General features: G+C 45.9%; 2 protein-coding genes across 2 annotated transcripts in view; one reads left to right on the plus strand and one right to left on the minus strand.

Annotated features, from left to right (window-relative positions):
- The window catches only part of aig1 (androgen-induced 1 (H. sapiens)), a 122,938-nt gene that overhangs the window by 63,367 nt on the left and 45,791 nt on the right, over positions 1-13,780 (minus strand). The gene's annotated exons all lie outside the window — the stretch shown is intronic.
- adat2 (adenosine deaminase tRNA specific 2) lies at positions 7,192-12,928 on the plus strand. Its single transcript, XM_080024264.1, has 6 exons — positions 7,192-7,391; positions 8,042-8,146; positions 8,706-8,856; positions 10,145-10,251; positions 11,855-11,927; positions 12,850-12,928. The coding sequence occupies exons 1-6, from the start codon at positions 7,305-7,307 to the stop codon at positions 12,876-12,878; spliced, it is 552 nt and encodes a 183-aa protein (XP_079880390.1). The 5' UTR covers positions 7,192-7,304; the 3' UTR covers positions 12,879-12,928.

Consider the following 13,780-nt stretch of genomic DNA (forward strand, 5'->3'; position numbering starts at 1 on the left):
GTTGCCCATGGACTGTGCTGGTCCGGGAAACCAGGTCTCCGGGAAAGGGGACTGTGTCTGTTTTGTTTGTTTAAGGTATAAGAAGCATGGTTCACAGCCTGGTCTTTTATTATGTTTACGTATGGGAACCCTGTGTCTTGGGGCCCTCGGGGGAGGGGGGGGGGTTTCAGCCAGGGAGTCTCCCTGTCCTCAGTTTGGTGTTGGCGGTATGTGAAGAAGCAACACCGGTCTTGGGGCTAATTAATTGGGCCCGGGATCAGGGATGGCTGTACGCCTGTTGCTCGTCAGAGCAATCAACGAGCACAGGTTAAATCACCCCTCGGCACATACACACACACAGAAGAATCCCTTGTTCTGACATATTTCCATCTGCTCCAGGCTTGTTCCATCTTGCTCACCACTACAATAAACTGATACGCTTCAACACCACCGCCTGTCTCTCTGTGTCTGAGGGAGAGCCAACTGCCACACTCCTCTATAAGCACCATGGCTTTAAGATCTTCGAAAGTTTGAACCGCTTGTGATTAAGACCACTGATCAAATAATGCCTCTTTCGCGTAAACTCAACATACAGTATGTTTGAGGCTGCTTTTTACACCTGCGAAACTTCTGGCGATAAGCCTCCGGCACAAGCTCATATGCCCTCAAAATACCAACATTAACATGCTCATAATCTAGGCTATTTTTAGCAGACAACGCTGCGTAAACCCCCTGAACTTTACCAGTGAATACGCATGCACTGCAGCAAGACTGTCCACACGTGTTTAGGCCATTTCAAAGTTGTTGCAACGTGCTCAAATTAAGTATTCTTCTTCAAGAAAGACTGGCTCAAGGCGAATATACCTACTCGCATCAGCATCAGGTGAAGAAAAAGAAAAAGGCTGCAGGGCCTGTGGAGACATGGTTGCACTAAGTTTGACACAGTCTCTTCCTCTAACTGACTTACCTCAAGATTACAGTCAATTTACTTTTCCTTTAGATCTCGCCAGCGCAACTCCAAATCAGGCTCCTTAAACCTCAGCTTTTTGGCGAGACCTGCCTCCTCAGATTTAGGAGAAGCAACCGTGCCCTGTGCACCCACACCAGCTGGAAATAATCCCTGCTCCACCAAAGCAGACAACAGCTGATCCATTATCACCTCTTTCTTGCCTTGTCTACTGAAAGGAATGTCAAATGGATGTCATGACATTTCACTGCATTTATGTATGACTGTATGTACAGTATATGTATGTGACAAATAATCTCTTGAACTTGAACCTTCCTGCAATGAGTTGAAGATTTTATTTAGTACACCCTTCCAACTTGTTACGAGTTGGGCCACTTACAAAATCTAGCATATACAACTCCATTGTAGCGCCAATTTTGAACAACAATACAAGACCTGTTGCTAACAAAGCAGCTCCCATCCATCAACAGCAGCAAACCCACAACTCGGGACGGTACCCAATGTACCCACACAATGCTGCCATCCAAGTGTTATAATATTCCACAAATAACACGCTCGCATTTTTTTGTACACTAGAGCTGTCAAACGATGGTTCTATATTCTAATGCTATTTGAATTGTAAAAAAATAAACAAAGACGTTTGAATCTGAAAATTAATATTGGAAAAAAAAAGCAAAATATGCAGTGTTCAGGCAGAAATGTATTATAATTTTTTAATATGTTGCGCACATATGTCCAGCTGGGGGTCGCAGTCGGACGGTTGAAATTTTGCATTATCGCCAAAGCCTAACATGCAATAACACAGCCTGAAAGTTGGTCAAATTGTACCATTTTAAAATTGTAATAGAATTCAAATATATTGGAAGTTATGTGTTCTTTCAGAAGGAATATTCAAACATGATTTTGGCCAATGTTTACGGCCCTATTGTGCAACCAACAGGTTATGGCGAAAAACCAAAACATGCACAGACACGATACTGTCGACGGCTACTGAGCAAACAAAGTGTTAAAGCAAAACAAAGTAACACACAGACTAATCGAGAACATAAACAGCTGCTGCACAGACAAGGTGCTTCGGGGGGCACAGTCACAACACGCACAGTCCACTTAAGAGGACGCACCTCCCAAAACACCACCCATAATCAGGCAGCACACTACCACAAACTTGGTTAACTGTAGCCCAAAGACACGTCGCACAGAAGAAGTAAAACCACATCACCAAACATGCACAGGCCTAAAACAGCCTCCTTAGATTTAGGACAAGCTCAACCTGACAGCAACATATGAAGAGGATGCCACACCCGAGGTTCACTTTTAAAGCAAACTGATTTTATTTACTTAAATTACCCAAAAACGATGGGAGTCTGAAGGCCTGGCCAAACAAAACAAAAGGATGGAGGAAGTCTGGACCAACCACACAATGGGGCTGTAAGACCCAGAGCTTCACCCCGCCCCCCTCCCAAAACTACCAAAACAGGGCGTGAACTAAACTAACAAACAAAGCCGTGAAAACAGACCTCCGTCCTCAAACGAAACAAAACAAGAAGCAAAGGAACAAAACACTAAGACAGTCAGCAGGCTGCTTCCTCAGGGAGACAGAGCTCCTTTCCCTCCAGCCTCCCTTAAATGAGGGGAGGGGCCACCCACTAATCACCTGATCAGGGGCCCCTGAGATAGAGAGAGAGAAGAGAAGAACACAAGAAAGGAGAACGCCTCACACTGTCGATATGTAAAAAAATAAAAAAATAAAAAAAGTTAAATCATTTGCTAATATGTCCAAGATGATCATTTTAGAATTTTAATCTCTTGGCATCAATATAGCTTCAACTCTGACCGTGGCCTTTGAAGTTGCACAGGGTTATTTCACACCCTGTAGTAGGTCTCTACTTGTGCTCTTTTCAAGCAACCATATTTTATGACATGTAGAAGCTGATACGTCGTATGTTTTAACTGAATTGGCTTCCAGTGTGAATATGCAGAAGCTTTATTTATACCCTTGTGATCATCTTTCACTGTATGTTATGTTGCAGGCAGGGTGCATTGAAGAGGGGGTTGACCCGGCATTTAACTCCCCCCTCCTCTGCGAGATGGTTTTTGTCTTGACACTGTCCGCAGTTAAGCTGACAGACGGGCTGCCTCCTCCATCAGGCAGAGTCAGCTGAGGTGCGCCAAACTGACAGCGAAAAAACACTGCCAGATTGGAAGCTAAAAGTGATATCTGTTTGAGGAGACATTGTGCGTCTAGCGTCTGAGCGCTGGAGGCAGACGGCTAAATCATTTTCTCGGTCTAACTTCGCCATTTAACAGGTTAATCGCAAATGCTGCTGCTTGTAAATAGGCTACGTCATTGTGCATCACGGCTCACAGTTGTCCGGTCACAACTTATTTCATCATGAACGTATGACATCACAGGCGGAAACCACGCAGATTGAGCGATGTGTCTGCTGCACAAACCGAACCGGCATTACGACATTACAAATGTTACAAAAAGTCCATAGATGCTGAAAGACGCACAATCCTAAGACAGGTTTCCGTACGTTGCTTCAAGGCGACGGCACTCTGCAAAGGGCAGCACTGTTTTGTCTTCCAGTCGTTGGGGCTTCGCCAACAGAGATGTCGACAATAATCGCAATTCTGAAGCGAAGCGTACAAACCGCTGATCGGCTTCAACCGGGCCGCGTAGTGTTTGTTTTTAATCAAGCTACATCTGCCAAAGCTCAGCAAATCCGCTGGAAAGACGGTGACTTTACTCAGCGCGTCGTGATTAGACGAGGTGAATCTAACGCATACATGTCCTACCCGGGTATTCTAGGAAAAAAGTTGGGAGATGCAGGACTGCAAGACATACTCGTCAAGTCCCAAGTTGTTGGCCCGGGATCCATCGGTGCTCAGGGTGGTCAGTGCTCATCCCTGCAACCGCAGCACGAGGGCAACACAAACGTCTGTGTCAGAGTCTGCAACACGTCTCATTTCTCGCCTTCTTAGACTCTTTGCCACCAGATGAAGAGAGGTGTGTGTATGGATGTCATCAATGAGATCAAATGTGAATTCCCAGACAAATGAGAAATTTGATGAAATGTGTGAAAAGCACATCGACTTTGTGAAAAGGAGAAGTGCCGAAACCCCAACGTCTGCCTTCTGGAGTTGGTACATCGACATGGTGCAGATGCTCAGTTGGTGAGAGGCAGTGCTTGATTATGGCACGGTGGATGGATGGTTTGTTGCTTACGATCGTGTCATTTTCGATGGTTATTTACCTTCATACTGGCTGCAAATGGTCAATTTGCCCCTCACACATCCTTCTTGGCTCAAAGAGCTCATCGTGCAACACAGCTTTCCAAGACTAAGGGCAGTCGGACGGGGGATCACGCAGAATCGAGCGGCAGTGTATCACTGGATACCGTCGCCGCATGAAAGGGCTGCCTAAAACACAATGTGTGTCAATGGCAGTTAAATCTCCTGGAACACGGTAAGAGAAAAGCCCATGACAGCACGCAAATTCCTGCTGATGAGAAGGCCGTGACCGGAGTCATTTCCACCCTAGATTGCATGCCGAGCCCTTTTGACGTACACACCAAGACAGCACTTGGAGTCTCAGGTCCGGGACGGTTGCGGCCAAAGATATCAGGAAGGATTTGCTCGCAGCTGCGGGAAAGGCGGAAAACGCCGTCAAAGAGTTTATGGACCGAAGACTGTTCGGTCAACATCAGTCGACGTATTCGCTCCCATCAAAGCTGAAGACCTTCAGTGACCAGGCAGAGACAAAAAAAGAAATCTGCGGCAGGCAAGGAGGTGATTGGGCGTGCCGACAAGAAGCTGTCCTCCAGACTTCTCCTCAGAGGTCAAAGTAGAAAGATAGAAACTGCCTCATATCCTCGAGCCAGTGATGATGGTTCACTTGCTAGTGGACGGCACCTGGAGGAGGGGGAGTCAACGGTGATCTGGATGAATAGAAATCCTGCCCCTGAAGGTGTGTTGCAGGTAGCCTGGGAGCCAGGCGAATGTGCAGCTCATGTTTCATTAGTTCTGCAGAACACGTCTGGCCACACCCTACCGGTACAACGGGTTTCCACCCGACCTTGCCGGGGCCAAACCAGTCGCAACGGTTCATCTAATATGGGGGCGGGTTTGATGCCATGACGAGAGGGAGGAGCGCCGTTGAAGCACCTTACCAACATGGCTGCCGTGGAGCCGTCTGTTGTATCTGCAATCGCAACAGTATTAAATGAACTGGATGATTTATTTTCTCTAAAAAGAAGAACAAACAACTGCACAAAGCTTTTGTTGATAAGAAATGTGTGTTTGCCCTCATTTTGACAGGATTTGGTAGAAGTTTAATTTACCAACTCACTCGCTCAGCGCTACGTGACACGTTTCGTTGTTCTGATTGGTTGAAGGTCTATCCAATGCTCTGATTGGTTGAAGGTCTATCCAATGCTCTGACTGGTTGTAGGTCTATCCAATGCTCTGATTGGCGTTAGGTTTATCCAATGCTCTGATTGGTTGTAGGTCTATCCAATGCTCTGATTGGCGTTAGGTCTATCCAATGCTCTGATTGGTTGTAGGTCTATCCAGTGCTCTGATTGGTTGTTGGTCTATCCAATGCTCTGATTGGTTGAAGGTCTATCAAATGCTCTGATTGGTTGAAGGTCTATCCAATGCTCTGATTGGCGTTAGGTTTATCCAGTGCTCTGATTGGTGTTAGGTCTATCCAGTGCTCTGATTGGTTGAAGGTCTATCCAATTGCGTCCTGAGACATTTTGGTCTGCGCCCGTTGGTAACGCCCCTTGGAAATCGAAAATGAACTAATCTGCATTTGGGAATTGGCCTGGCAATGTCAGGCTATGCTGCACGTATTCCACTGCAGTTGCAAGCAAGACAGATGTGAGACAGGGAGATGGGCTTATTTAGAGCTGTAATGCATCTATTGTAGAACTGTCCCTTTTTGGCGTTATTCAAAATTAAGAGGAGTGGGGTAGCATTTTCATTCATGTCAGCCATCTTGGGCCAAAGTGTGCATTTTTTTTCTCCCTCTGATTGCACAGTGGCAAGTGAAAATTGTAAAACATATAAAACATGTGTTTTGCAATGTTTAATTTTGGTTCGTACCAATCACTGAAGTTGAAGCGTATTTTCTACAAATTTGCCATCTTTCATGGTCTAAATTCACACTATATACTAATGCACCAATACTTGACTCAGATGTTTAGGTGCATGTATAAATGTCAGTTTGAGGGATATTTTGTTGCTAAAATGAACATAAATAAACATTACAAGCAAAACAAGCAGCATCAGATTTTCATTTTATTTTTAAATTCACATTTATATACATTCATGGATCGTGACAAAAAACTGCAGGACATTTAATATACACCTTTAACGCCAAGTCCATAAAGGTGCTGTCTGTGCAAAAACACATTTTAAAAGTAGGTGGGGGATGTAAGAAAGTGTCTGGCAGTGTCCCTGACACGCACGATGCTTCTTTTGTTTCGTTCATTTAGGAAACAAAGTAAAATACAGTCAATCTAAAATAAAAACACAATTTTTATTTTTGATGAAAACTGCATTCAAAAGTCCACATCTTCCTGGTACGGTTGTAGCGGTCTCAGTCTCAGTCTCTTCCAGCAGAATGTTTGGCGTCTTGATGAGGGAGTGCAGGAGTTAGGGCGTAGGAGTAGAAGACAGAAGGTGATCGTATTCTCCACTGTACTCCTGCTCCAGACACTGCTCGTGGAAGTCCTTTAAGAAATAGCAGATGGCAAATAAAAACACAAACATCTTGTTGCTTAGCATATCCTGTTTATTTTATTTTTTATTTTTTGGAGGAACGGGGCACGGGAGCAGGATCGCTCCCTCTTTCAAAATAAAAGTAAAAAAACAACCCTGCCAGATATTTCAGAAACCAGCATGAATTTAAAAGAAAAAGAAAAGAAAAGTAGCCCAGTTGGGCGGAAAACCGTCCACTCCGTCGCTTTCGAGACACTTTCTCGGTTCACCTTATGACCTATCTGCACAATTTATATTTTTGAATATTTCCATTTTTTTTTTTGTAATTGTCTACTATCTAGGTATATTTGAATTTTATTTTCTTTTTTTTAAATTTCATTTTAATTTCATTTTTTATTTTATTTTTTTGATGTATTTTACGACGAATTCGCGACCGACCAATCGATTCCTCCGAATCGACTGCGCATGCCTGGAACCGGTCCGTCCAATATTATCTTCCCCCTCTGGCGGCGCACGCCTTTATCACTCGCTCCACATCTGTACAGATGGAGTAAATGGCTGATTATTATTCTTTTTTATTATATATTATAACGTGAGACGTTGTATTTTGTCTGGTTGAACGTAGCCCGCCATGGGGACCGAGGCTCCGGGTCTCCAGGAGGGATTCTATCCAACGACTGAAGACATTGACAAGTGGATGAGCACTGCTTTTGATATGGTGAGGGATCTTTTAAAGTGGTAATCCGTGAAATTAACGAGTTAAAAAAAAAAAAATCCCATATTTGATATCCATCCCCTATTTCTTTTGATGGCACCCTATAAGAAACCGCCATCGAATGTATCTGCGTTAGGCGTGTGCTCCTCCTCCTATATGCCGTTTCTTTTGCCGGTGGCGGGGTCCGCCACGCGCGAGAAGCAGAACGCAGCGTGCACTGGATTTGGTAAAGCGGTGGAGCTGGTTGTGGTTGTGGCCGGTAAACCGTGGACGTGGATGTTCACAAAAAAAGAGTAGCGAGGAGAAGTAACCCGCCTACCACCTCGAGGGACCCAGAAAAAAAATTAAATAAACAAATCGATCAGAAGACAAACTTTTGAGATTGGAAAGTGGCCGATTGAGGTCAAAGACGAGGGTCGACCTGGGTGTTCGGAAAAATCAATGTTGCAGTTTTGTATGGAATTCTGTGACTTTTAATCCAGCCAACACAGACAATACATGTCTTATGGATTGCCACTTTAAAAGTGGAAATGAATGGATGAATGGATGAATGAACTTTGAAGACTCACTTTAACTTCGTGCATGGTGACCTGGGTGCTGGGGATCAAGGCCTGTTCGTCCCCTGTCTCATCCTGGGTCCTTGTGTTTTCCAGGCCAAAGACGCCCTCGAGAACGGAGAGGTGCCGGTCGGATGTCTCATGGTCCACGACGACAGGGTGGTCGGCAAAGGCAGAAATGAGGTCAACGAGACCAAAAATGTAGGTTCCACGACGATGTGCGGATTTTGGTTCATTCACTTGAAATAATTGGTTTGTGTAAATGATGACTTCCTTCAATGTCTGTAAAGCTGCACATGTTCTTTGAAAGGTGCGATACACTTCAAATAATTTACTTGAGGTTTTTCTTTTTTTATTATTGACTCTATTGAAGTGTTTTCCTTTTTTATCGAAGAAAAAAAAAGGTGCGATAAAAATAAAGATTATTATAATATTATTATTTTAAACACAGTCGAACCAAATGAGTAATGTGGAAATGAGGTGGGACTGGTAAAGACTGTTCAAAGTCATATCTTTGGTCACAAGTCATAAAAACAAAAAGTCACGTCTTTCTAAAGGCGCTATGTACAGTGAGCTGAATTTTTAGGCTGCCATATGCATCGACATTCAAAAAGACATCAAAACACACCTTGACTTTGTTTTCAAACATGTTACTGTAACAGTCTTTTTGCAACCGGCCACAGTGTGGAATTGACGCAAAATGCAAAAGGCATAAAACCTGGTGATGAGATATGGACAGCTGCGTTGTATTGTGTGTCAGGCCACCCGCCACGCGGAGATGGTGGCCCTGGACCAGGTGCTGGCGTGGTGCCGGCGTGCCGACGTGGACCCCCGGGGTGTGTGCGCGAGCACGGTCCTCTACGTCACCGTGGAGCCGTGCGTCATGTGCGCCGCCGCGCTGCGCCTGCTCAGTATCCTCACGCTGTTCTGTTCCCGTGTGTTTTTCAACAGCCGTGCGTGTGTGTCCCTGTGTGTGTCCCTGTGTGTGCGCGTGTGTTTGTGTAGCTGCGTGTGTACAGGGTGCATGTCTGTGGCTGTACTACTGCGATGTGTGTTTGTCAGATGTGTGATGTCGATTTGATCGTTTGTACTGTTAATGTCTATTCTTTCACCTGTGTGTTCAAGGGTACATTTGTCTTTTGCGTGCGTGTGTGTGTGTGCGCGTGTGCATATGTACATACAGAGGTAACGGCATGTGTGTTTCCATGCATGCCCCATGGTGTGTAAATATGTATTTGTGTGTTGTTTGAAGATATAATTGAAGGTTGTACTTTATTTGTCCCACGTAGGGGACATTTTGGGGTATTTGTACAGGATCTACACTGATCAGCCACAACATTAAAACCAGCGACAGGTGAAGTGAATTACATTGATCAACTGGTTCCAATGGCACCTGTCAGGGGGTGGGAGAGAGATATATATATATATATATATATATATATATATATATATATATATATATATATATATATATATATATATATATATATATACACACACACACAACCACACACACACACACATTGTGATGCTGGACGACTGGGTCAGAGCATCTCCACAGCCACAGGTCTTGTGGGCTGTTCCCTGCAGTACAAGTGTCCAAGGAAGGACGACCGGTGAACCGGCGACAGGGTCACGGGGCCCAAGGCTCATTGATGCACGTGGGGAGTGAAGTCTAGCCCGTCTGGTTCGATCCCCCAGAAGAACTACTGTAGCACAAAGTGGTGAAAAAGGTGAACGGTGCTATGATAGAAAGGTGTAGAACACACAGTGCATGGCAGCTTGCTGCGTATGGGAGCGCTCAGAGTGTCCATGTTGACCCCTGTCCACCCCTGAAAGCACCTACAATGGACACGTGAGCCTCACAACTGGACCATGGAACAATGGAAGAAGGTGGAGGTCTGATGAATCACCTTTTCTTCTACGTCATATGGATGGGTGGGGTTAGGGTCCGATCCCATGGAGCATCTGTGGGATGTGCTGGAACAACAAGCCTGTTCCATGGGGGCCCCACCTCCAACTTCCAGGACTTAAAGGATCTGCTGCTAACGTCTTGGAGCCAGATACCACAGGACACCTTCAGAGTCTGGTGGAGTCCATGTCTCCACGGGTCACAGCTGTTTAGGTGACCCGAGCTGATCGGTGTATGTGTGTTAAAATCTGTCCGAGGATGTTTCCATCACCTGCCGACTGAACCAGACATCCGGATGGTGGTGTACGGCTGTGGGAACGAGCGGTTCGGAGGCTGCGGCTCCGTACTGGACGTCTCCGCTGCCGAGCTTCCTCACAGCGGAAAACCCTTCAAGGTCTGTGATTCCCAGCTTCTACTGCCACCTGGTGGACATGTTTAATCTCCATCCTCCTCCCTATTGTAGACCAGGTGCTCCTCAGAAATTCTCCCACAAAGTCCTCACAAGTACTTCAATGTGTGTGTTTGTGTGTAAGAGCGGACATAGTTCCCTCCACAGAAGTGCTGTGTGTCTGAATCGCGTTTTTTTTCAATTTGATTTTATTTTTTAGTTTTTTTCTGTCTTGTTTTCTTTTCGTTCTGTCGTACCCTTACTCTGTCGGATGGTGACAACCTCCTGGCGGGGACATTCTTCGCACAAGAGCTGTTCAGATTCCCTGGTTTTTCCAAGTCCAAATGTAAATCCACGTTAAATTGTATTCGCCATATTATACAGGGTGAGTAGTTTATGGAGTGGATGTACAGCTCAATAAAGGGTTAATTACTGAATGGGGCTTTTTATTTTCCTGTATTTGCCCGAGCAGAGAATCCTGTACTTCCATTATATTATGTCACTATTTGCAGTTCCCCCGCCCTGATCCTGCTGTATGCATGTGTGCTGTCAAACATTTGCGCTTGTTAATCAAACAGATTATGCGTGTGTGTGTGTGTGTATGTGTGTGTGTGTGTGTGTGTGTGTGCGCGCGCGTGTGTTTGTGTGTTTGTGTGTGTGTGTGTGTGTGTGTGTGTGTGTGTGTGTGTGTGTGTGTGCGCGCGTGTGTGTTTGTGTGTGTGTGTGTGTGTGTGTGTGTGTGTGTGTGTGTGTGTGTGTGTGTGTGTGTGTGTGTGTGTGTGTGTGTGTGTGTGTGTGTGTGCGCGTGCGTGTGTTTGTGTGTTTGTGTGTGTGTGTGTGTGTGTGTGTGTGTGTGCGCGCGTGTGCGTGTGTGTTTGTGTGTGTGTGTGTGTGTGTGTTTGTGTGTGTGTGTGTGTATGTGTGTGTGTGTGTGTGTGTGTGTGTGTGTGTGTGTTTGTGTGTGTGCGCGCGCGTGTGTTTGTGTGTGTGTGTGTGTGTGTGTGTGTGTGTGTGTGTGTGTGTGTGCGCGCGTGTGCGTGTGTGTTTGTGTGTGTGTGTGTGTGTGTGTGTGTGTGTGTGTGTTTGTGTGTGTGTGTGTGTATGTGTGTGTGTGTGTGTGTGTGTGTGTGTGTGTGTGTGTGTGTGTGTGTGTGTGTGTGTGCGCGCATGCGTGCCATTATCTCCTCCCTGTGTGCAGGCCTCCTTATCTATATGTAAGTAACTGGCGCTCTTTTCCAACTAGAATAAAGAGTTTTTTTATTTTTTATTTTTTGCAGCCTTTAATGTGATTAATTTCGATGGGGCATGACGGCAGTGCCAGTTCCACATAAGACACTGGAACTGCAACGTACGTTCAGACGACGAAGCGAGAACGTTTGATCCCAAAGTAAAAAATGGCTTTGACAGTCATTTCAAAACCACTTGCGTGTCGACATAATCCTGAAGGTCCTGTGTGTTATTATTTATCTGCTGTCAGGCTGTCGCACAGTGTGTGTTCCTCGCAAGTTAAACAAACTGTGTGTGTGTGTGTGTGTGTGTGTGTGTGTGTGTGTGTGTGTGTGTGTGTGTGTGTGTGTGTGTGTGTGTGTGTGTGTGTGTGTGTGCGTAGTGTGTAGCGGGCTACAGAGCAGAGGAGGCCGTAGAGATGCTGAAGAACTTCTACAGACAGGAAAACCCAAACGGTGACGAGAATCCTCTTCCCTCTCTCCTCTTCCCTCTCTCCTCTTTCCTCTCTCCTCTTCCCTCTTCCCTCTCTCCTCTTCCCTCTCTCCTCTTCCCTCTCTCCTCTCTCCTCTTTCCTCTCTCCTCTTCCCTCTCTCCTCTCTCCTCTTCCCTCTCTCCTCTTCCCTCTCTCCTCTTCCCTCTCTCCTCTTCCCTCTTCCCTCTCTCCTCTTCCCTCTCTCCTCTTCCCTCTCTCCTCTCTCCTCTTCCCTCTTCCCTCTCTCCTCTCTCCTCTTCCCTCTTCCCTCTCTCCTCTTCCCTCTCTCCTCTCTCCTCTCTCCTCTCTCCTCTTCCCTCTCTCCTCTTCCCTCTTCCCTCTCTCCTCTTCCCTCTCTCCTCTTTCCTCTCTCCTCTTCCCTCTTCCCTCTCTCCTCTTCCCTCTCTCCTCTTCCCTCTCTCCTCTCTCCTCTTTCCTCTCTCCTCTTCCCTCTCTCCTCTCTCCTCTTCCCTCTCTCCTCTTCCCTCTCTCCTCTTCCCTCTCTCCTCTTCCCTCTTCCCTCTCTCCTCTTCCCTCTCTCCTCTTCCCTCTCTCCTCTCTCCTCTTCCCTCTTCCCTCTCTCCTCTCTCCTCTTCCCTCTTCCCTCTCTCCTCTTCCCTCTCTCCTCTCTCCTCTCTCCTCTCTCCTCTTCCCTCTCTCCTCTTCCCTCTTCCCTCTCTCCTCTCTCCTCTTCCCTCTTCCCTCTCTCCTCTTCCCTCTCTCCTCTCTCCTCATCCCTCTCTCCTCATCCCTCTCTCCTCTCTCCTCTTCCCTCTTCCCTCTCTCCTCTCTCCTCTTCCCTCTCTCCTTTCTCCTCTTCCCTCTCTCCTCTCTCCAGTCTCTATTTCTATATCTGTTGACTAATACGACAACAATGATCTAATTTAAGATGTTTATTTTTACAGCCCCCAAACCCAAAATCAGGAAGGACTGAAGCGACCTGCGATGCAGCCAAAAGATTTGTGAACAATAAAATTATGAATCACTTTTTTAACACTTTTTTCCATTTTGTATCTTTCTCCCCCAAATATTACATTGATATTGGAATGTTAAAAACGCTATTGGCAGGCAAATACTATGAAAGCAAAATGTTGGAGGCTTATTAGCAGAGTGGTTCTCAACGTAGGGTCCGGGGACCCCCCAGAGGTCCTTCAAGAGGTTCCAGAGGGTCCCCAGCAAAATGAATAGTTAAATTTCCCCATTAATTCTCATATATATATATATATATATATATATATATATATATATATATATATATATGAAGACTGTTACGTGCCTGGTAGGGGAAAAGTGCCTGTTGCGTGTGCGTCTGTTGTTCTTCCCTCCTTTTCTTTCTCTCCTCCTACCCTCCTCCTTTTCTCTCCAGGTGCTTTTCGTTTCCACCTGTGCAGTCTGCTCATGCTGCTCATTGGTTCCCTCCGACGTCACTCGGGGCCGTCAATAAAAGGAGCACGCCTCAAGAGTTCACTCTCCCCCAGATGAGCTCGTACCAAAAAGACAAGGTCCAAAAGAACCTCAGATTGTGCCACGGTGGAGCGACGTGCTTGGAATAAAGCATGCAGGCGGTTGAGGAACAGTCCGTGAAAGCTGGCACACATTCTGCAGTGCTTTAGGACTGCAAACAGGTTAGGAAGCTATGGGCGTCGGAGCATCCAACGGCGGGGATATAGGAATATAATCTCAGCAGGCAAGAATTAGAGGGAGGCGAAGTGGAAGAATGAGAATTTCGAACTAGAGCATAATAATGATGATGCGCATGTAGTGAATACCTTCTTTCCTCGCAAGAACGTAAACAAGCCATTCAGAAGGGGAGAGGCACAGCACCTGGAAGGGATG

This window comes from Zeus faber, assembly GCF_960531495.2.
Source record: "Zeus faber genome assembly, chromosome: 2".
Classification (NCBI taxonomy): domain Eukaryota; kingdom Metazoa; phylum Chordata; class Actinopteri; order Zeiformes; family Zeidae; genus Zeus; species Zeus faber.

Coding starts and splice junctions, on each gene's coding strand:
- adat2 (XM_080024264.1), top strand. CDS start 7,305: ATGGGGACCGAGGCTCCGGGTCTCCAGGAGGGATTCTATCCAACGACT. Junction 8,857..10,144: donor CGCCGCGCTGCGCCTGCTCA/GTATCCTCACGC, acceptor CGACTGAACCAG/ACATCCGGATGGTGGTGTAC. Junction 10,252..11,854: donor ACAGCGGAAAACCCTTCAAG/GTCTGTGATTCC, acceptor GTGTGTGCGTAG/TGTGTAGCGGGCTACAGAGC.